At 37.3% G+C, this 23,760-nt stretch overlaps 1 protein-coding gene across 1 annotated transcript in view; it reads left to right on the top strand.

Annotated features, from left to right (window-relative positions):
* Positions 1–20,496, top strand: part of LOC145488934 (uncharacterized) — a 30,514-nt gene extending 10,018 nt beyond the window's left edge. Inside the window, exons 3-11 of the mRNA XM_081467788.1 lie at positions 13,974–14,088; positions 14,423–14,548; positions 14,787–14,909; positions 15,069–15,191; positions 15,687–15,809; positions 16,052–16,072; positions 17,329–17,433; positions 19,134–19,652; positions 20,060–20,496. Coding sequence (XP_081323914.1) covers positions 13,974–14,088; positions 14,423–14,548; positions 14,787–14,909; positions 15,069–15,191; positions 15,687–15,809; positions 16,052–16,072; positions 17,329–17,433; positions 19,134–19,652; positions 20,060–20,409 — 1,605 coding nt within the window. The 3' untranslated portion in view covers positions 20,410–20,496. The remainder of the gene's footprint in view (positions 1–13,973; positions 14,089–14,422; positions 14,549–14,786; positions 14,910–15,068; positions 15,192–15,686; positions 15,810–16,051; positions 16,073–17,328; positions 17,434–19,133; positions 19,653–20,059) is intronic.
* Positions 20,497–23,760: the final 3,264 nt, after the last annotated feature.

The following is a 23,760-nucleotide window of genomic DNA, read 5'->3' as shown; positions in this document are numbered from 1 at the left end:
TTTCAAAATAGGAAGCTTAGAAACCTTCCTTCGGAACAAATTCATGACCATTTGGTAGTTAAGAAAGATCCCCCTCGAGTGACTGCTTCGAAATTCGCAACACATTTCTTCACCGGTGCACATAAATATTCGAATTCGCAAAAAAACAACCATCCGCAGTAAGCGTTGGCTCCTTAGACTTTGATTGTATTCTTGTGCGCCTAAAAGACAAACTCTGTATCCTTCGCACTTTGGTTGTTAATGAACAAAGAATTTGATCAATTTGAAGAAACGTGGGCTGCTTTGCTTTAGTCGTGTATCTGTACTGTGTGTGTGTGCGTGCGTGTTGCTTTCGAGAATGTAATGATAACCTGCTATTGTCAGTATGTTACCACCTAGTGCAAGTGGTTCGTTTAAGTTAGAAATATAACGTATTGCAAGTAAGTAATACAACATAATAAATTGCAATTGAAATAATGTGATGTATTGTAAGTGATATACCCAAGTAATTTAGCATAATGCAAGTAATTCAGTAATTTTACGCAACATCTTGTAAGTAGTTAATGTCATATGTAGTAAGTAATGTTTGTAAGCAAGCAATATAACGCACTCTAAGTAGGTAAAATAACAATTTGTAAGCGATAATCATAAACTAGTAGTGTATCAATTTATAAATCGATGTTAATACTGTGTTGTAAATTGTAAGCTTTTTAATGTTAGTATTGTGTATTTGTAACGTAATATATGCAATGTAGAAATTAAAAAAAAAACAAAAAACATCACAGTACTAAATACTGGTTTGAATTCTGAACACACGCAAGTATTTCAATTATTCCACACTCCGACAATATTGGTCTAAATGTGTTAAGTTGTTCGGTGTTGATTTTCCAGATTATTTTTGTTCTGCTTCAACACTATTAACAGTTGCGATAAAAACGAACAATAAGAGCGAATTCGTAACGGAATGTTGAGGACTAAAAGTCGGAAATTTCTCCTGACCATTTATCTTTTTTGCGTTTGATTTTCTTCCCGAAATGTTTCATTAAAAATAATTACATCCGCCAACAAACCCATCACTATACTAAACCCTGTTCAAGGAGGCGTGACTACAGGCAAAATCTCGCGCGCTGTAATTGGTTAAGAATGACTTCCAAACAAGTTTATTGGGTGGCTACGGTAAGGTGCGTTGTACTATAATTATTTCCTGCCAAATGATTATCATAATGCATTTTAAGGGATAGAAACAATTTTATTTTTGTTATCACATATTGGTCGCTTAGGACGTCTTCAAAACGTTTGCATATACCAATCTTTGGTATCGTGAAAATGTTTTGGTAATAAACTACTGAATTCGTCATGGTAGTCTAGGCTCAGAAAAAAAAGCACAAAACATTAACGACAGAAAGGCCTTGTATGCCAAATCCAGTGACTCCTTTCGTTTAATGCTCTTGACAGCTGGGGAAACTAGCGCTGTAAGCCACTTTCACACGGTTTCTTTACATATATCGCTCTAAAGCAGTGACGTAGGATACTGGTAAATATTTGATTTCTAACAACTTCAGCGATGGAATGGATTCGACTGATGGCTTTACGTTGTTGTTTTGGGAGGCTTCATGTTTAACAAATGTAATGTCCAAGGTTCACAGGACGAATAAATTATAAGCCTCCCTTTCAAATTTCTTGCTTCTTTAAAGCGTTTTGAGTACGCGCTCTTTCGCTTTTTTTTATTTTAAGTAAGGCCTAAAAGGTAATTGCGGCTGAAAAACGTACTTAACTCAATTTGTTTTTAGAAATGTGGCAAACCACGTAACCATAGCAACATCTTTCTTTTATTAGCGTTGTTAAAGATAATTAACAGTATGCCAAGATAATAGCTGGCATCATTTTACATGTAAATATTAATAAAAAACCAATTTACTGCTCCAACTACAATACAGGGAACCAATTAAGTTGTAGCAGTCAGTAATAATTAATAAGTGATAACTCCTTGGAGCTGGCATATCTGAATACGTAACGAGTTTAAACTTACTTCAGATGTCGCAGGTTAGCTCGTGATTCACACCATCAGTGAGCCATCCGCAAAGCTTCTCGCTGGAATGTAACACTACCAAACCGTTTTCACGAAGTTTTCGAAAACCTGTCGTAAAAATGCTGTCTCCATTTTCCGGCCTTGTTTTCGTCTTGTTCGCTTCCCTGATCTCGGGTATACAAGGTAAAGTTTTTCTCATTCACTGTTAGAAAATATTCTACCTTTATTGTTTTTATCACGATTTTTGTCCATGTATAGCAGCAATACTTTTGGTGCCGTCGTTTATATGATTAAATAATGTAAATACTTCTTTTCACAAGAGTCGTTACATTTTGCGTTAATTTCTGAACTGCAGGTACATGATCGTGAATCAGTTAAAACTAATGAGCGCTTCGCCTGCTTTCAAGACTGATCAAAAAATTCATAGTATGCTGGTGAAAAGTAACTGCGATAACCAGTACGTATTGTTAGAGCATTTTTTTTTTTTGATCGAAAAAGAAATTGTTACTTGCCAAGAAACTACAAAACTACAGTCTTGACTGAACGTAAAGTTTGGGTGTCAAAAAGAAAAGAAGACTTACAGGAAAGTTTTCTTTTTCCAAATAACCAGCAGCCAACTTATTTTTGTTTTTTTCTTTGACAGGATAAGCGACGAGTTTTGAACTGGACTTGCATTCGTTAGAAAAATAAGACTCTACCGGCGTCATCTTTCATACCTTGTCAGGCCATTTCTTTGAAATTTTTTAGACCTGCCAAACACAACTTTGTATATTGAGCTCATAAACTAGTTGTGTTAAGTCTTTCAAAACGGAAAACAATCCTTACGTTGCGCCGGAAAATATATACATGATAGTGCGCACTAAACGGGAAGCAAGCAACTGAGACAATTTGTTAATGTTTTTTTTTTTGTCAACCTGGAAAAAGTTTGTCAAGAGGCGAAACTTGAAATGATTGTTGTTTCGTAATAATCATAAATTATGTTGTTAAAAAAAAAAAACGCGATCGGAGAAATGAAATATACATGGAGTTGTTTTTTTGAGATGGCTTTCATTCTCAAAAAACACTCTGCAAATTGCTCCACAATTTAAAAAAATGAAAACTTAATGAGTTAGTGCGCGAATCTATTTTTCTGAAAACTAAGTTGAAGTAACAGCTAGTTAATTTCATAGAATTCTGTTTTGTTTTCCTAAACAATTTCTTAAGAAAAAAAACTCAACGTTGTGCGTAAAATTAGCCCGAACACATTACATGAAGTAAGTCACATTTAATACATCGCCGAGGAGAAGTTTTATAATTGAAATTACACCTAATTCAAATTCAACTTCAAATTCAGGTGGCTTTGACATGCACATGCAAATGTGTTTAGCAATTGTCGTACGAGACTCATTTTCTCAAAACAAAGTTACAAACTTCATGACTTATCCTCAGTCAAAAAAGACTTACACTGAAAGTAAGTTCACGCAATTATGCTCGAGTTCAAAGAGAATTTCAGGACACGTTTGGTGAACTCAAACCATCCAAACCAGCACACTCTTCCTGTTTTTCCAGTTTTATTTCTTCTGTCACCGGTGCCACATGCACCTACTCGAGATGCCTCAATAACGGAGTTTTCCAAAATGCAAAACTAAGCTAAGCAACTTTTCAAAGTTTTGTCCTCTGAAGTTATATGTTTGTAAAGTTCTGAAGACGTGCAGGGCTTCAGAAAAAATGTGATATGAATTAGATAGCTTAAAAACGTAAAAGGTCTTTCTTTGTGAAAGCAAAGGGTCGAAATCATAAGTTTTTATCTGAACAGACATTTATTCCGATTTTTTATGAATCTTTTAAAACCAAAGAGAATTAAGAATCCTTATTTTCACGTAGGGGCCAAACCACCCCCCAAATGTTTCGTCAGTTCTTGGATATTTCACATTATTTCGCATTACTTAAAAGTATTGACTCTTTCTACACCAAACTTGGCAGATGAGCAGGAGACCTACTGCCAATTATATTTAGTGAGAAATGTCAGTAAATGTTAAAGTCGTGACGTCACAGTGATGACGTCATGTTTCTTGCCACTTTTGAAGTTTTTAATATGCATATTTTTTACAATGTGTTCGAAAGAGCACATTAAGGGGAGTTGAAACCTGAAACAATTTTGTCCATATCACAAAAATTAAATGAAATGTGGCATTTTTAAATATGAAAAATAACTCTGCAAAATATGGGGTCTCCCCATGAGAAAAATCCCCAAATTGGAGCCGTAATTTTGTTCCAGAAAATGCAGCTATGTTGCATATGTGATGTGCCAGATGACTAAAGCAAAAATAAAGAAGAAAATCGGACTAAAAAATTATCCCTCAAATGTTATTGCGTTAAAATTAGTTTTGTTACGTCATAACCTGTGACGTCACTCGTTTTTTTACTGTTAATACCATCCTAACAAAGCCGAAAATCAAATTTCTAAAGCCATACGATTTTTGACAACATCAAGCTTTCTATTTTTCTAGATTATTAGCCTTCCTAGAAAAAAACTGAAAAAAATAAACCAGAGAGACTGCCTTAAGAAGGACAGTATGGTTAAGCAAATTCCGGGGGGGGGGGACAGCAAAAAAATATTTAATTTACCATATCTCAAAAAATAATCATCATAGCAAAGAACAGTTTCCGGCATTTTACTCCTCAAGTCAAGGCCTTTCCAATGACATAATCTTTACGTCAGATTTTACAAAAAATTATACCACGTTTTGGTGACGTCGTCAATTATGACGTCATAATCTGACATTTTGTCACAACTTCTAAATTAAAATAAACATTAGGGGGGTGGTTTGGCCCCTACGTGTTGCGCCGCGAAATGGTACACTCTAAACGGGAGGCAAGACTGTTTTGTTAATGTTTTTGACAACCTGAAGGAAGGTTCGTGAAGAAACGAAACTTGAAATGACTGCTGCTTCATAATAATCACAATTTGCGGGTCTGTTTAATGGCCGATCCAGTTGTTCAAAAATATAATGCGAACCGAGAAATGACGATGTGGTATTTTTTCAGAGATAACTGTCATTTACAAAAATATACTCTGCAAATTACTGTAGAATTTACGCAAAATGAAAAATTAATGAGTTACAGTAGCGCGCGAAGGATCTTTCTTGAACTAAGTTGAAGGAACAACTAGTTTAGTTCCATACAACTCTTTCTTTGTTTTCGTAAAGTTTCGTTGAGGAAACATGGCTGCAATTTGGAGAACGTTCCTAAAACGCGAACTCATGGGTTGCGTAGAACTAGATCAAGCACATTACATGTAATAGCTCACATTAAATACACGTTGAGAGGAAGTTCTAAACTAACTTACAACTAATTTAAACAGGTGGCTTTGACATGAACACGCAAAATTGTTTAAACAAACTGTTGTATTATAATTTCAGATAGTCTATCGCATAGCTGCTTAATTCAGTGGCACTTTATATATGTCTTCTGTTAGGCTTTTTTTCAGATAAGAAATAAAGTTTTCAGGTATATTGAGTTAACACACTTTAAAAAACTTTTTTTGAAACATTTTAAAGTTACAGATCTAGACCGACTCCGAGTTTAATAAAAATATGAACGAAAACCCCGATTACTTTGTCACATTATACAGTAAATTCACACAATTAAGCTCGCGTTCAAAGTGAATTTCAGTAGACATTTGGTTAACTCAAATCGTCCGAATGACACATTCTCTCTGTTTTCCCAATTTTGTATCTAACTTCAGCTGTGTCACTTGCACCTTCTCGAGATGTCTCCAAACCGGCGTTTTTCGAAAAATGTAAAACTAAGCAAAATAATTTTTTGAACTTTTGGCCTCTGGAGTTATAACTTTATGTAACTCTTTTTTTTTTTCTTGTTTTCTTTAGGTTTCCTTGAGGAAACTTGGCTCAAATTTGGAGAAAGTTCTTAAAACGCGAACTCAACGGTTTGCGTAGAATTAGGCCGACCACACTTTATATAATAGGTTACATAAAATGCATCGCTGAGAGAAAGTTTTATAACTTAACTCACACCTAATTGAACAGGTGGCTTTGACATGAACATGCAAATTTAAACAACTTTCTTACTTGTCTCACTACCGTATGTCAAAACAAAATTAAAAACTTCGTGACTTATCCTCAATCGAACGAGGACTGAAAATAAAACTGAAAAGCATCTCGTATTTAAATCCAGTATATTAACATTAAACAGGATTTTTCTGAAGTGTTTTGTTTTGGAAACAAATTGGTCACCCACCCGAGGTTTCCGTGTCTCAACTTTCAGTTATTAGCCTGGCCAACATTATTTCGTTCTGAAAAAAGTAACAAGCTTTGCGTATTCGATCGTTTAGCTGCGTGATTCAGTCGCACCGGATGTCCTCAGTTGGGCGTGTTTTTCTTTGTCAGTCAAGCTGAGGTCGAAAAAACTACAACGATGGAAGTTTGGCTGAGAACTTAAAGATATATCAATAAAACCAAAGTTTTCAAAAAGCTTTGCTAATTGTCTAAGTTTCGAGTGCAGTACACGCATTTCAAAAAATTTCGTTTTGAAACGTTTTAAAGTACAACAGCTCGACTCCGAGTTTAATTAAAATATGAACGAAAACCTCGATTAATTCTTCATTTAAATACTGCAAAATTACATAATTATGCTCGACTATAAAGAGAATTTCAGGACACGTTTGGTTAATTCAAACCGTCCAAACCGGCACATTTTTTTTCTGTTTTTCCAATTTTGTTTCTAACTTCATGGATACCTTATGCACCTACTCGAGACGTCTCAATACCGGCGTTTTCCAAAAGTGTAAAACTAAGTTTAATACTTTTTCAAAGTTTTGGCCTCTGAATTTATAACTCTTTTTTTTTGTTTTCTTAAAGTTTCGTTACAGAAACGTGGCCGCAATTTGGAGAAAATTAAACTCAACTCTTTGCGTATAGTTAGATCGACCATATTACATGCTGTAAGTCTCATTAAATACATCGCTAGGAGGAAGTTTTATAACTTTCACCTAATTTAAACAGGCGGCTTTGACATACACATGCAAATTTGTTTGACAACTTTCGTACTTCTCTCACTATGTTAAAACAAAATTAAAACCTTCAGACTTATCCTTCATCAAAGAAGACTAAGAATAAAACTTAAAATCATTTCGCATTTAAAGTCAAACATATAAGTTTAAGCAGGATTATTTCTATAAAATATAAAGTGTTTTGATTATTATATAAGGGAGTTTAAGTAACAACGACGGCGACGCCGAGAACAACGTCAATTAAAAAATGACTTAACATTTTACCTATGAATCTCGCGGTACTCTAAAGTTATTTACTTTGTTTATCACGAACAAAACCTTCACGAAACTGAATCTGGGACACAGCGATAAACTTGAAACAAAAATTTTGAAAATTAGCCGTCGTGGTTCACGTTCCCCAGACAACGCAGAATTTGGTCATTTCACATTATTGTTTTGCAGAGGACGGTAAAGAAATGTACCAAGAATTATAACGGACGTGCACAGCCATTGTTCTGCTCATTAAACCTTTTGTTTAGCGACGTTCCCGTTACCGTTGCCGTCGTGGTTTTCTTAAGCTCCCTATAAATTGGTCAAGTACCCGACGTTCCCCTGGCTCAACGTTCAGTTATTAGCCTGGCCAACATGATTTCGCTCTGAGAAAAATCCAGTTGTAATTTCAGATAACAAGCTTGGCTTATTCGATCGTATCGCTGCTTAAATCAATGGCATTGTATAGATGTCTTCAGCTGGGTTGGCAATTATGCTCGATTTCAGAGAGAATTTCAGCACACGTTTGGTTAACTCAAACTGTCCACACCAGCACAATTTTTTTCTGTTTTTTTTTTTCCGTAATTTTGTTTCTAACTTCACGGGCTACTCGAGCTGGCCTAATACCGGCGTTTTCAAAAATTTAAAACGGAAGCTAAGAAAGTTTTGGGTTTTGAAGTTATGTAGTTCTTAAGTTCTGGTCATAGAGGTAAGTGGCTTCAGGAAAAGAGCGTGGTATAACTAAGGTAACTTAAAAACGTAAAAGGTCTTTCTTACAAATCAAAGTTTCAAAATCAAAAGTTTTCATCTGAACTAACATTTAATCGGATTTTTCATGAATCTTTTAAAATTAAAGAGAAAATAATCTTTATGTTGCGCCAGGAAATATAATGGTGCACACTAAACGGGAGGCAAGACTGACAACCAGAAGAAAGGTTCATGAAGAGGCAAAACTTGAAATGACTGCTCCTTCTTATCACCATTTGCGGGTTTGTTCAATGGTCGAATTAGGTTGTTCAAAAATAAAACGCGAACAGTGAAATGAAATGTTGTATTTTTTCAGCGATAACCGTCATTTGCAAAAATATACTCTGCAAATTACTTTAGAATTTCCTCAAAATGAAAAATTAATAAGTTGCAGTAATGCGCGAATGATCTTTCTTAAGAGTAAGTTGAAGAAAGAGTAGACTGCAAAATAGTCGCTTTTGGACGTTTTCGGAAGGCGCGATCCTCGCTTGTGAAGCGCGCGAGCTTCACACGCCGGTAGGGTGTTTGAGGCAAGAAAACGACTGTCGGCTTTTCATACAAAGAATTCGTTGTAAGCGAGGATCGTATAATGTCACTGAGGTGACAGAAATTGCTTGACAGCTCCACCCACATCTTACAGCGGTTTTCAATCGCACGAGACCTTCAGCGCAAAAGCGTCTAGACAAAACCTAAGTTTTGGTGGACGTCTCGTCGCTAGACTGCAAAACAGTCGTATTTTTTGCGAATGCGGGTGACGGTCAGTATTCGAACGAAAGGTCTGAAGCGAATGTAAAAACAGCGAGGGAGAATGGGGAGAGACGCTAAAAAATACGACTGTCCGCCATGCATATGTTAAATTCGTTTAAAATTACCCGTTCTTCTAGCAACGGGAAATTCTCATTGATTTAATTCTGACGCAACTTGTCATCAACTGTCACTCACGCCTCATCAAAAAGATATAGACGCCGTATCAGTTTCACTGTACAGACAGTATTCTCGCGGGAAAATGGACGACGTTGACTCCACGCTTGCGAGCGATTTAGCAGCGGTCCATTTGTAAAAGTTATCATTTTATTCTCAGTATGAACGGCTAGCTCACTTAGTACATTGGTAATATTCCTTGAAATTTATAACTGAAGACGGACAGGACGGGTTTCTCAACGGCCATTCGCATGCATGAATGACCCCGAGAGCAAGCAAACACACGCAAACAAATTATTTCTGTCTTGGGGCTACGGACTGAACAAGACTTAAACGTCTTATAAACCTTATGATTTTGCAAGGTAATAAGTTATAAGTTTTATAGGATTAAGTATTGTTCAGTCTCATTCATGCATGCGAATGGCCGTTGAGAAACCCGTCCTGTCCGTCTTCAGTTATAAATTTCAAGGAATATTACCAATGTACTAAGTGAGCTAGCCGTTCATACTGAGAGTAAAATGATAACTTTTACAAGTGGACCGCTGCTAAATCGCTCGCAAGCGTGGAGTCAACGTCGTCCATTTTCCCGCGAGAATTACTGTCTTAACAGTGAAACTGATACGGCGTCTATATCTTTTTGATGTGGTGTGAGTGACATTTGATGACAAGTTGCGTCAGAATTAAACCAATGGGAATTTCCCGTTGCTGGAAGAACAGGTAATTTTGAACGAATTTAACATATGCATGGCGGACAGTCGTATTTTTTAGCGTCTCTCCCCATTCTCCCTCGCTGTTTTTACATTCGCTTCAGACCTTTCGTTCGAATATTGAGCGTCGCCCGCATTCGCAAAAAGTACGACTGTTTTGCAGTCTAAAGAAAGACGTACTTCGAGTTAAATAAAAAATATGAACGAAACCCTCCAGTAATTTTTATACAGTTAGATCACACAATTATGCTCGAGTTAAAAGACAATTTCAACGCATAGTTGGTTGATTTGGCTGATTCTGTTGTTCAAAAATAAAACGAGAACAGAGAAATTAAATGTGGTGTTTTTACCTGAGATATTAAACTTTCATTTGACAAAACTACCCTGCAAATTACTCTAAAATTTGTGCAAAATGAAAAATTGATGAATTAAAACGCAGATGATATTTCTTAAAACTGAGTTGAAGTAACAACTAGTTATTTTCATAGAATTCCTTTGTTGTTTTTCCAAGTACTTTCTTAAAGAAAAAAAAAAATCAACGGTTTACGTAGAATTAGACCGACCACATTACATGTAATAAATAACATTAAACACACCGCTAACACGAAACTTTTTTTTAACTTAACTTGAGATTTATTCAGTACACAATTAGCTTTGACATGCACATGCAAATTTGTTGAACAACTTTCGTGTTAGTCTCACCTTGTCAAAACAAAATTAAAAGTTTCAGACTCATCCTCAATAAAAGATATCAAAACTGAAAAATATTTCGCATGTAAAGGCAAGTTTACAATTAAGCAGGATTTTTAATAAGTGATTTGTTTTGTATGGATATTGCTCACCTACCCGAGGTTTCCGTGTCTCAACTTTCAATTTTTAGCTTGGCCGACATTATTTCGTTCCGAAGAAGATAATTTCAGATAAAAAGCTGGGCTTATTCGATCGTATAGCTGCTTGATTTAGTCACACTGTATAATTTCAGTTTCGCCTGTTTTTCTTTGCCAGTCAAGCCGAGGTTGTAAAAACTACAACGATGGAAGTTTGATTAAAAGCTTAAGAAATATTCCAATAATAAATTAAATAATGGTTTCAAACTCCGGCGTAACTAGTTATCTAACTTTCCAGTAAAATAAAACCAGTAAAAAAATACAGAATACAGAATAAACTTGACACAATTAGCGGCTAGCTCGAGTCCAAAGAAAATTTTATTTGTTTAACTCAAACCGTCCAAACCAGCACATTCTCTCTGTTTCTCCAATTTTGTTCCTAGCTGCACCGTCTCGAGATGCCTCAATAATGGCGTTGTCGAAATATTTAAATCTGAAGCCCTATAAAGGTTCGAAGTTTTTACCTCTGAAGTTATACCGCAGCGCCGGCAGACCTTCGCATGAGTCTCACCTAATTATCTTCGATTCTTAAAACAGAATAATCCGTGTCTGCAGAGGAAAGACGTCATTTAAAGTTTTTTTTTTTCTGCAACGGAGTTAACATTCAAAGATAATCAACTGAATTGAGCCGATACGAAGAAACAACTACTTAACTCGTCTGCTTTCTTTTCCTTGACTGAGTACGTTGTAGTCTACAAAAAAATATGATATCCGAAATTTTACCAGACTTTGATTAATAATTGATGAATAGATCGAGTAAAGAATGACAAAAACTATTTACAAAAGAATAATAAATATTTTGTCCCTCGACAGAATGAATGGTTATTGAAACTTTCCATACAGATGAAGCTTGAGTTTTGTTTTAAAGTATTGCTTAATGTATGTCGAAGAAACTGTTATACGAATTAGACAACATGAAACGCAAAAAAGTCTCTCTATATACATACTAAGGCGAAAAATAGAAGTCAATTGTCTTTATTAAAAATAATTTTCTTGTTTTTTCGGTACAATTTGGACGAGCTAAAAAACTTGTTAAATGTTCAACCAGCTGGTTTTGTCCGCGGCAGTTGGCGCGCGTAGTTTGATATATTTCAAAAAGACTGAGTGATAACTTGAATTAAGGCAAGAACCATATTTTTAAAAACCTGTAGCGCATCCACAATAAGGGTTGTAAAAGCCCAATGGTTATTTATCCAAATAAAACGATATAACGTGGTAAAACATTTCTCATGTCGCGAGCGTTTATATTTAACATGAAAGTATTACTACGTATGGGAAGATGTGTATAGATGGTTTTGACACCTAGGATTTCGGTAGCGATAAATTACAAGCAATTTCGAACTAGTCTCCTAAACTCTCGCATCACCAAAACAGAAGCCTTGCTTTTCTTGTTTGTCTTGTAAAATCAGTTATTGGATAAAAGCCCCCTGAGCAATCTTTTAAATCATATGCAATTGTAAGCGCATTGAGAATTCTAAATGCGCAATAAGAACCTTTTTATTATTATTATTATTATTATTATTATTATTATTATCATTATTTTTTTTCTCTATTTTCTTCTTTCTTCTTTTTTCTTCCTTTCTTTTTTCTTCTCTATACTTCGAGCCTTGAAATTTTATTTCGAGTTTTTGCCTCTACGGTTTATAGCGCCATTCAAGTAATAGCTTTATTAACTCGAGCCTCACGCACTAAATGTGCTTAAAAAAGTTGAAGTTTCTTTGCAAGGTATAACTCGTTATTTAAAATAATATAAACATGTATTTTGACTGAAACAGAAAAAGAGATTAATGACCCCACTTTTCATCTTATTGTTATTGTCTTTATCATCTTACTGACTTCGCTAGAAATTATTAGAAATTATTTCAAATGATAACATAAAGGCATGTCAAAATTTTCATTCTTCAGGTCACTGTCGTAATTTGCGATTCACAATTGATCCGATCCATGGTTACCGGCTGGAGAATCGCGTGATACGAACCATTGACGTCATCAACGAGGACATTTGCCAACTGAAATGCTACATGGAGCCAAACTGTGTCAGTTATAATTTTAACAAGAAGGAAGAGGCAAATGGACAACACAAATGTCATCTGAATAACGCTACTTATGAACACGACAACGAACACTCAGGCGACCTCGCGAGGAACGAAAATTATGTGTATCGCGGAGCCGAGGTAAGCATGAAATTCAAAAGTTGAAAGTAATAACTTCAGTTTGAAATCTAAAATACTGAACAGATTTATTTTTAAGGATTTTTTGTCACGACCTCGAAAAGAGTTCAAAATCCTGTATTGACAAGGGGGAGGGGGGAGGGGGGTGGGGTTGGAGCTAAGCATCTAAGCTTTTTTCAGAACTGGCACTAAATGCATAACAGGCCTGGATAGGGCTCTTGGGCAGAGGTACATAGGTTGCTAAGGGAAACATTTCTTGCCCCAGTGGGATTTACGTGCCACTATTTAATAACTTAGATTATAAACTCGAGATTTCTATGAGGTGATAGTTGACGAAGCCGATGGCCGAATCAACTATCACCTCATAGAAATCGAGAGCGAATAATCTAATTTGTTTTAGTAGAAATCTAACTGAAATTCACTACAAATAACGATTTCCAATTATTTCTCGACGTATTTTTAAACTTCGCCGTCTTCGCGCCTTTGAAAGATCACTCGGATTGATTTGAAATTGCAGTTGTGTTCGCGCGCATCTTTCTTTCTTTTTTTTTTTTTTCAATGATTTAATTTAATCTAATTTAAGTCAAGAAACCGAAAATCTCCTTCCTTTAGACTTCTCATGCTTCAAAGTGTTCCTCTAAAGTTTTGGAAAAACTCAAAAACGTCGCCATTTCGTAGACGGCCTCAACTATCACGCATAGAAATCATAATCTAATTGTTTTAGTATAAATCTCTATTGGTCGTTCAAACTTTATCTAAATCCTTGTCGTAAACACAAAGAAGTGGTCCCAGCACACGCTGCCTCACTACACTATCTACAACGGAATAGATAGTGAGTAGTGTAGCCAATCAGAGGAAGGCACTCTTGATAGAACGCTGGTAGATTTATACTAATGGCTGATAGCGTGCGATCACTCAGCCAATCAGATTGCAGTATTTGTAGTACTATTCAAGTAGAATTCTACTAAATAATAATGATAATAGTTTTCTTAAGCTATATCCAGTACTGCCACCTTCGTTTAAAATTTGAGCAAAAGCGAAGTATTCAAGGTGTAGTTGGCAAGATTTGGTATAACTTTGTGCACATCAAATTCACTGTTCAAGGAAGACAAATTTACCTTGATCGAATTTGACAAATTTACCTTTCTCAACGCTTCATGCGATTAATCGAGGTGGCGCAGTTAGTGTTAACAGTTTTTATGTGTTTTAACCGTTGAATATCGTCAATGGATGCTGCTGTAATAACGGCTATTTTTGTTCTTTTCGTTGAAGAATGCTTGTGCAAAGAAACCTTGCCAGAACAACGCAACCTGCCAGGCCGGTTTCACAGACAGAGATTACCAGTGTTTGTGTATTCCCGGATTTACTGGCCATGACTGTGAACACGGTACTAATACATTCTTTTGTTATCAGTGGTCTTACCCAACTTATCAATGAGAATTTTGAGGGGCTTAAATATCAAGTATGAGAAGTTATAACATGTACAGGGAGTTACAACTATAAAAGTTGGCTTTCTGTTGCTGCTATCATTATTGTTGTTGATGTTGCTGTTGTTGTCGCTATTACGAGTGCTGTTGTCGGATCTTGTTTAGAAGTCTAACAGGCAGAACATGCTAGGAGATCACACGGAATATAATAAAAATTGATCTACGGTCAGATAATTTAATAGCCGTTTTCGTTACGATACAGATATTCCACAGAAATCTTTTTTATTGTGTTAGATATTGACGAGTGTATCGACGGAACACACAAATGTTATGTCAACGGCGCTGTGTGTAACAACACCCGGGGATCTTATAACTGCACTTGCAAAGTTGGATTTTATGGAGATGGAATAAAGTGCACTGGTAACTACTAGTATCTGTAGCACAATCTCGTGCATCTAGTCAAAACACAGTATTATTCAGAAGCGGGTAATTTTATCAGATATTGGTAAGTTACTTTATGTCGTATATGTGAGGAAATAACTATGCAATAACTCAGTATATGCGAGCCGGCGATAACACACTATGTCAGGGCGAAAAGTTTGGTAAGTACACCATTTCAATGAAACGTTTCGCAGTTAGATTCCGTTTGTTGCTTTAAATATCGATGAGTGTACTAACGGAACACACAACTGTAGTGTTAATGCTGTTTGTAACAACACCCGGGGATCCTATAACTGCACGTGCAAAGATGGATTTTATGGAGATGGAATAAACTGCACTGGTAACTATCTGTAACACAATCTCGTGCATCTGGTTAAAACTATTATTCAAAAGCGAGTTATTTTATCAGACATTGATACGTTACTTTATATCATATATGTGAGGAAATAACTACGCAATAATGAAACGTTTTGCAATTAGATTCGTTTTGTTGCTTTAGATATCGATGAATGTACTAACGGAACACACAACTGCAGTGCTAATGCTGTTTGTAACAACACCCGGGGATCCTATAACTGCACTTGCAAACATGGATTTCATGGAGATGGATTGGACTGCACTGGTAACTATTGCTTTGTGTTTTAATTTTACGACAGTGAGTAATGACAAACTTATAAACTGGACAACACACACAACCCACTATAAGTGACAGACACAAATAATATGAGCGGCTTATTGATCTGTATGCTTTTGGCTCGCCATTAATGATAATTACACAAACAAAATATACAATAAATAAAATTAAATCATGGAACACTGTACACTGCTCGAATATATTAGAGACTTGTTGTTCTGATATTTAGTGGGAAGTCGTCTACGTGCCTATACAGTCTCTGTAACAACGTTCCATAAATGCTCTGTAATTAAACAAATGAAGCACTCTGATTGGCTGAAACAGCGTGCTTTATCAGAGTACAGCTGCACGGTACCTTACTTATCTTACCTTAATCGCAACAAAATTGTAACAAATTGTAACAAATTGTCTCAGAGCGAAAAGACACGTGACCATACCATTTCAATAAAACGTTTTCCAGTAACATTCCATTTGTTGCTTCAGATATCGATGAGTGTACTAACGGAACACACAGCTGTGATGTTAATGCTGTGTGTAACAACACCCGGGGATCCTATAACTGCATGTGCAAAGATGGATTTTATGGGGATGGAATAAACTGCACTGGTAACTACAAGATACATGTATAACATTGTAAAAATATATATATACTATTATATATCCAGTTGTGTTCTTGCAAGAAGTTTGAAAGTTTCGTCTTGAAGCACTCAGCAAACAAAAAAGCTAATCCAGGAAGATGATGAATCAATTTTAAATTCGGTCATAGTAATATTTATTATCAGTTGTTCTTAGCCTAATCTTGAGGGCAGAAATCCCAAACTGAATTATTCCTAATTTCATTGTTTTAGATATAGACGAGTGTGCTTCAAGCTTCCAGGAGTGCAAAGATGGATTGGAAGAAAACTGCACTGGTAACCATAACAAGAGTGAAGCATTCCTTTCTCGTAATTGTTTTCCTCTTTCAAACCTGGAGAACGAACCATCTTAGTCTTTTGACGAGCGAATAATGGACAGAGAAACAAAACTGTTCAGTAATTTTAACCCCTCCTGTTTAGACGTAATCCAACGATTTTTATCTTTTCCTTTCTAGTCACCCGTTGGTTTTCTCTGTTTGATCTTGTAGTCGTCAGTGTTCCAGATCCCATCGCGCTGTACCCCTTGAACAGCGAGTATCAGACACGGGAAGCTAACAATCGACAGCCCATGGGTACCACTGGGACTGATGTCTCCCTAGCACCTGGTCCCGAAGGTGAGCCCTTTGGCTCGTACCTTTTCTCAGGACAAGATGACAGTTACATCGAATTTCCAAACAACGGAGGGTTAAACGTAAAACACTCCATTACAATGTTATGTTGGGTGTATATGGAAACTACAAATGTGTCTGGACCACTCTTCAGTTATAATAACAATCAACCTTGGGGCATTCGCTTGAAGGTTAAATCTGGAAAGCTTCGAGCTCGTTTCAAGCAAAATACACACTCAACCACCGATCTGCCACTGGAACCGAAGCTGTGGCATTATGTTGGTTCTTCCTATAATCACGAGACTGGTAAGGCAAGCCTGTGGTTGAATGGAACAAAAGTCGAGGAGGGGGATCTCGGAGCTGGTATCACTCTCGCAACAGAACAGATTGTCAGAATGGGTGCGACAGCTAGACCTGGAAAGAAAAGGTTTAAGGGAAGAATTACCGCCATGCAGGTTTACAACGTTGCTTTGACGGCAGGGCAAATAAATAAAGTAAAATATGCTGGCCGAGGTAGGAATTAATAAATGCATGCTATTCGAGCCTGTTTCTCTACAGTCGTTATACGGAATTTTCTTGTGGAAATAGGCAGCTGTACAAGGGCTGTGATACACACCCAACAAATTCTTCACTACGATGTTAGATATGAAGACCTGTTTCATTACGATATGCATGCCAATCGTAAAAATTAAAAGAGTTAAATGAGGAATGATTACATACAAACTTCCAGTCGAATGAGAAGGATTGAAATGATCGATGGAAAACAAAGTAGAAGTTAATTGTAATTTCTACTTGAACTTTCTTTGTGGTAAAACAAAATGAACTGGAGGTAGCTTTAATAACATGGCATCTGCTTTAGTAAAGGTTGTCTTCTTTGTCCAGGTACCCGGCACATCTGTGATGTTAACGCGGTGTGTACCAATGCCCCAGGATCTTACAGCTGCACGTGCCGAGAGGGATTTTATGGAAATGGAGTAAACTGCTCTGGTAAATATAAGAGAAATTATTTTGTGGGAAAAACATGCGAGCAGTTGTTCTTACCCAAGATCGAGTTGGTAATGTTTAAAAATCAAACGAATACAGTAGATGCCTGAAAAACAAGTAAGGTTTCTACTTGCAGACTATTATGTTATAAAGTAGTGCGGAAAGGCCGTGCAAAAGCAGTCAGTGTGCTGTGATTTCATTATATTTCATACAAATTAACAAATTGACGTCAGTTTTTTATGCGTCTGTCCTCTTATTGATGATAAATTGGGTCATAACATTGTCAAAGTGACTGTGGAACCACAAGCCGCAGGCAAGACCCCAAAATGGTCAAATGCCGGGAATAAATGAGGGTAAAAGACGTCGTAAACTTGCCGTAAACAAAGAGAAGTGAATTTTATTCAAAATGACGCGAACATTGTTAATAGCTTTTCTCGCTTTTTGATTGGCTACTTAAAAAAGGCCAGAAAATCTCATTGGTTAAAAAGTTGACAGTTTGAGAGCTGAAAGTTGAACTTGAAAGCTTGCATAAATTCAAATTTTTCTCGTCTGTACTCTTATTGATGATAAAATGAGCCAATCAGCGCGCAAGAAATTAGACAGTTATTGTAAAAATGAAATTTTCATTTAAAGCCAGACTGGCCACGCCGCATGCGAAAATGCTGCAAACTGTATCGAAACAGTGTCTAGTCAGTGATTAACAAATAAAAGCATGGTGCATAGAGTAGAAACTACTTATGATCCTTACTTACTTCTGTCGTACAATTTGCATATTTTTGCATCAGACCAAATAAAGGAAGAGGGCAACACAATTTTTTGTTTGTTTTTTTTAGCAACTTTTGAGCAACGTTCCTTACAAAAAGCAACTTTTGACCTTTTTTGAGCAACTTTTGAGCGACGTTTTGAGAAATTGCAGGCAACTTGTGGAAAGCCCTAGCTGTATCTTCCTTTTAAGTTAGACTTTTAAAACTACAACTTATAGTCCAGTTCCTGAACTCTCCTTTCTTCCCGCCCCATATAATTCAGCCCCTGTATGGGGCTGGAAGAAAGGAGAGTTCAGGAACTGGACTATACAACTTAAAGAAAACTTGCCCTGTTGAACAAATTATTTACTAAATTGTTTAAGATGTATTTGTGCATTTTAAATGTTTAGATATATTTGAAAATTTCAAATCACTTTGGGCTCTTTTCGGGGCGCTGTCATTTTGGATCATATTGTCACACCTGGTTGGCCATATAACCCAAATGAGAACATTACAAAACCTAACCTAACCGCTTGATTGGAATACGGAAAAGATCTATTTCGACGCACGTGGGCAAAAATAGTGACTGTTAATTGGTACAAAATGTCAGCACAGTTTTTTTTCCTTTTCATTACTACTGAGGCAGCCTGACCGACTCATTGTTTATGGCGCTGGTCTCAATTATCAGTAGTTCCTGTGTTCAAGGTTTTCTCCCTTTCCATAAGCTGGGCTTGGTCTCAGTACCTCGGTTATGTCTTTGGAATAACCCAGCTATCCCTGAAAGGCCTATTGGCAAATGCTCAATCAAGATGTTATTTGTTTTCTTTACTTGTAACAAATTATGGGTTTTGCCACATTTCTATCGTTAAATGGCAATTTGTCACCAGAGCTACAGTTTTTAGGTACGTAATTTGTTACCAGTCCTGAAATTCGGACTGTTGATGTTTCTGAATTACTCAGGATTCATTGCTACCTTTACAAGTCTCGCAACCAGTGGAAAAGATGGTCCAACGTCACTCGGTAGTCACTACACAGGTCAGGATCATGACGGTCAAGTAACACTGTCGGGTGGTATTCAACAGTGGACTGTGCCGTACACTGGTCAATACAGAATAGAAGCAGTAGGAGCAGCAGGGGGGTATGATAAAAACCAGGACAGCGCCCAATACAGAGGAAGAGGTGCGAGAATGATTGGCACTTTCAACTTATCCGAGGGAGAAATGATTCAAATTCTTGTTGGTCAAGAGGGAGGAATAAGAAACAGCGGCTGGAGTTCTGGAGGTGGTGGAGGAACATTTGTCTTGAGAGGAAGCAATACGCCTTTGACAGTGGCTGGAGGAGGTGGAGGCCTTAGAGCTGTGACATCAAGACACCAGAAATGTGATGCCAGCACAGAGACGTCGGGGAATCCTGGGTACAACTCATGGTCAGGGGGCAACAATGGATACTTTACAATGAGTGGTGATGATAAGCCGTCAGGTGAGAGTAAAAATGAGGATGATTATATTCACTTCACCAAAGTCAGTTGCCGAAAACACACATTTAATTAGACCTCAGTCGATTCATCGGCTTTAATATCTATCTCAAAACTTTCTTCATGTTTGAGAAAAGCATTTGTTCATTGGCAGTTCAACTTTAGCTGTCGAAATACACTTTTCAAATGTCGGAAACTGTCGAAAATTTGGTTGACAGCAACAACAAACGCAACTGTTCACTTGTTATTGAAAGGTACAAAAAATATCATGATAGTTTGATAACCTTTCTTCTTTATGGTGCGTGGATAACCCGGATAATCTTTCTAGGCAAACCTCCATTGCATGACACTGCTAAATTTAGAATCGTGAAATACACGAATGGGAATGAGTCAGCTTATTTTATTTTTTCAGGTGGTGGCGGCGGCGGTTTTTACTCCAGTGGAAGAAATGGAACTGAGATCAACGTTGACAACGAGCTTACGGGTGGAGAAGGGGGTAAAGGATTTCTTCAAGGAGGAGTGGGTGGACAGAGTTTCGTGCCGTCTCTTAGTGACGGTTCTGGTTCTGGTGGTTTTGGTGGTGGTGGTGGTGCAGGTCATGGTGGAGGGGGTGGTGGAGGGTATTCCGGAGGAAGCAGTGGAAAATTTGTAGATGATTCTTGTGGAGGAGGGGGAGGTTCTTATAATGTTGGAAAAGATCAGCAAAATGATTGCTGTTATAATACAGCTGATCATGGCCTGGTAACCATTACATTATTGTAGAAAAAATAGAAAACGAGCCGTACACAACAACAATATGATGCAGCTGTAATTATATTTGCTACTGATTGTTTGTATTGGCCCGCTTTAACTCGTCCTCACCATTGATAATTACTCAATTTGATAGTTAAATAAATTCCTTGTTAACAATGTTTTATATATATATATATATATTTTGTGTTGGTGCACTTAGTTGCAATCAGTTTAATCAAAAATCGTCTTTTATACCAGGTTCTACTGGGCATATGATCCAAAGGGGATTACCCGCTACAGGTAAAATGCTTTTTCCATTAAGTCTGAGAGTAAAGTACTTTGGTATATCTCCGTTTTCTGCGTTTAATTCTTATATAGATTATTTCCAGCCGCTGAGTTTTTGATAACTTCAACGTTCTACAAAAAAATAAAACGGGTCGTTTTCTTTTGACCAGTCCACATAAGCCGTGTTTAGTTGGTCTGCTCGGAGATACTTGAAATAATTCTTCTCGACTTGCTGGTCGGTTGATGCACGTTTTAGCTAACGCATAAATACATGTAGTCTTCATGATTTGTTTGGCATAAAGTAACATCTCTCTTGTGATATGAACGGAATAGTGCCAATCTAGCTAGCAGCACTTTTTAGGTTTCCTTTGCAAACAGCATGCATAGGTATTACGCTGGCTGTTTTGGGATTGATGTTAGAGCAACGTTAGTGACTTTGTTTTGGCAGTTGGTAACGGAAATGAAGTGGAGATTTTCTTAAGATATAATATTCAATAACTTAAAATGGATCAAAAATTAAGTTCGAATAAGGAAATTCTTCTTAGTGAACTCCAAAAATGATGCAGTGTGAAGTCGAGCAATATAAATGGGTTGTTGACCAAGCGCGAGGTCAAGATAGCTGGATATTGGCCAAGTTCCTTTTTGCGTGTTTATGGAACAAGGCGGAGTCGAGGTCCATATATAAACACGCAAAAATGAACGAAGTCAATATCCAGCCATCTTGACCAAACAAGCTTGGTAAATAAAGGGTTTATTATATGGAAAAGGAACACTATTTTCTTACGGGACACAGAGGGTAATTCCGAGCGGACAAGATAGCGCCAATCACAGCGCCCAGCCATATAAATACATAAATTCTCCTCACTGGTCCCTGTGCACTTCTCAGTAGTAGAAGGGAGAAGTTGATATTTGGCCTTAAGACATTCATTTTGTATACAGGTGTCTTTCAGTGTTCATGTTTTGTACATCGAGTTTGAGACTTTTCAAATTACAAACTGAAGGACAAAAAAGAGCAAGAGAACTTAAAGTGTAAAGTTACAAAAAATAAGTCAAATCAAACAAACAGGCCCAGAACTTTATAGAGTGATGGTAGAATTTCATCGTGATGTTAGATTATTCATTATAATAATTTCTAATGATTTAGGGCAAGATGAAACGGATCCTGCGCTGTGACTGGCGCTATCTTGGCTGCTTGGAATTACCTGCTGAACTCTTTGAAATATTTGTTTCCTTTGCCGGTTTGAGTGGCATGCCTGTAAACTAGCTAAACTTAGTGCTTGTATAGCTAAGTGCATGACCACTATAAATAAGATTTACTTTTTACTTTACTTTTATTAATTTATCTCAGAATCCGTTTACACCCAGGCATGAACAAGGTTAAAAGCTGTTAAGTGTCATTGGACTACAAATGATCTGTTCATGATGGTTACTTGTAAGTTCCAAAGTAGACTGAGCTTGTTTTAAACTTTGCATAAAGATCTAGGCTTTCAGTTTTGTTGTTAGTTTTGAATAAATTGTTGAAACGTTTTCCGCTAAACAGTGTAAACGATATATTAACGTGTAACAGCATCATAGCTAGTACTGGAAACTTTGTGTGCAGCTGTCAATAAAAAAAGTTGTCCAGTCATCTGTTTTTGAAATTTCAGGGTGCTGACTTTTGTAACTTCGGTCGCTTCAATACAATCGACGCTCTCCTTACGACCGCTCTCGTAAGCGACCAGCTCTGGTCACGACCTACGTTGTAAAAACCCGTTTGAACTGTCACTCAAACACTTTAATGAAAAAATCTCGAAAGCGACCTTTCCCTAAGCGACTGCGACCACTTTTGGCAATTACCAGCTGGTCTTTTCCTAATTCGCCTGAGTGTGATTTGCGTAAGTCAACACCGTGATAAAATAACCACTTGTTGGTCAAATTTACAGTGATATAACCTATATAGTGGTAATCGTGGTGTCATGTATTGGTCAGCGGTTTTGTTACGCATGCTTAATAAAGGGGCGGACCCCGTTCTTGTATGGCCGCCATGTTGCAATGTAGTTGTTTGTGGCGTGTGTTTGCATCGGGCCTAATCAGACCGATTAGAAGCCATCCGAAGTTTTCCCGATATTTAACACTGGCGACGAGGACGGGATTGACTAACTAACAAAGAATGGCGGCAGTTAACATCGAAATTCAAGGAGTGGCTCCGTTCGATTGCAAAGGAAATTCGTCTGCATTGGGACCATGTTGGAAGAAATGGCTTCAATCGTTTCAATACTTTCTTGTGGCCAAAGGAGTGGTGAACGACGTACAAAAGAAGGCCTTGCTACTTCACACCGCGGGAATAGAGGTTCAGGAGTTGTACGAGACACTGAGTGACCCAGGCCCGAGTGTGGAATTTGAAGAAGATACGGCTACTGATTTCGAGAAAACGGTACGTACTTTGAACGCGTATTTTGTCACCAAGCTTAATGAACCGTACGAGCGACATGTATTCAGAAGCTTGGCTCAACAGGACGGAGAAACAGTTGGTCAATTTATAGCTAGGCTTAGCAAGCAAACACAGAATTGTAATTTCACGACCCCAGACATTGACATTAGAGATCAAGTTATTGACAAATGTCGATTGTCGGAGTTGAGGCGAAAATTGCTGGCAAAGGAAAATCTTACTCTTGAGAAAGTGCAAGAAGTAGCTCGATCAATGGAAGCTGTTGAAATTCAAGCTAAGAAAATGGGAGCACAGGATTCTGCATCTTCAACAGAGGAATCACTGGGAGTGAATAAAGTTGTTGTAACACCCCCTCCAAAGCCTCCCAAGCAGCCAAAAGGGAACAAAAGGCAGGGAAGATGCTACCGATGTGGTCAAGAGGGACATTTTAGCAAGGATAAATGTTGTCCAGCACGTCAAAGTGTGTGTATGAAGTGTAGGAAAGTGGGTCATTATGCAAGTGTATGCAACACCAACCCTGGCAGCCATTCAGCATCTGGAAACAAGTCAAGTGGTAGAAAGAGTAAATTTGGAGAGACAAAATTTGTAGAAGAAGTGGTTAAGGAGGACACAGATGATGATGAGGTTCTGGGCATTTTTACAGCGAAGAATTCTGGTAAGGTTGGACG

The sequence above is a fragment of the Orbicella franksi genome, chromosome 6 (assembly GCF_964199315.1).
Source record: "Orbicella franksi chromosome 6, jaOrbFran1.1, whole genome shotgun sequence".
In the NCBI taxonomy this organism is placed as follows: Eukaryota; Metazoa; Cnidaria; class Anthozoa; order Scleractinia; family Merulinidae; genus Orbicella; species Orbicella franksi.
This window is presented reverse-complemented; position numbering and strand designations above follow the sequence as displayed.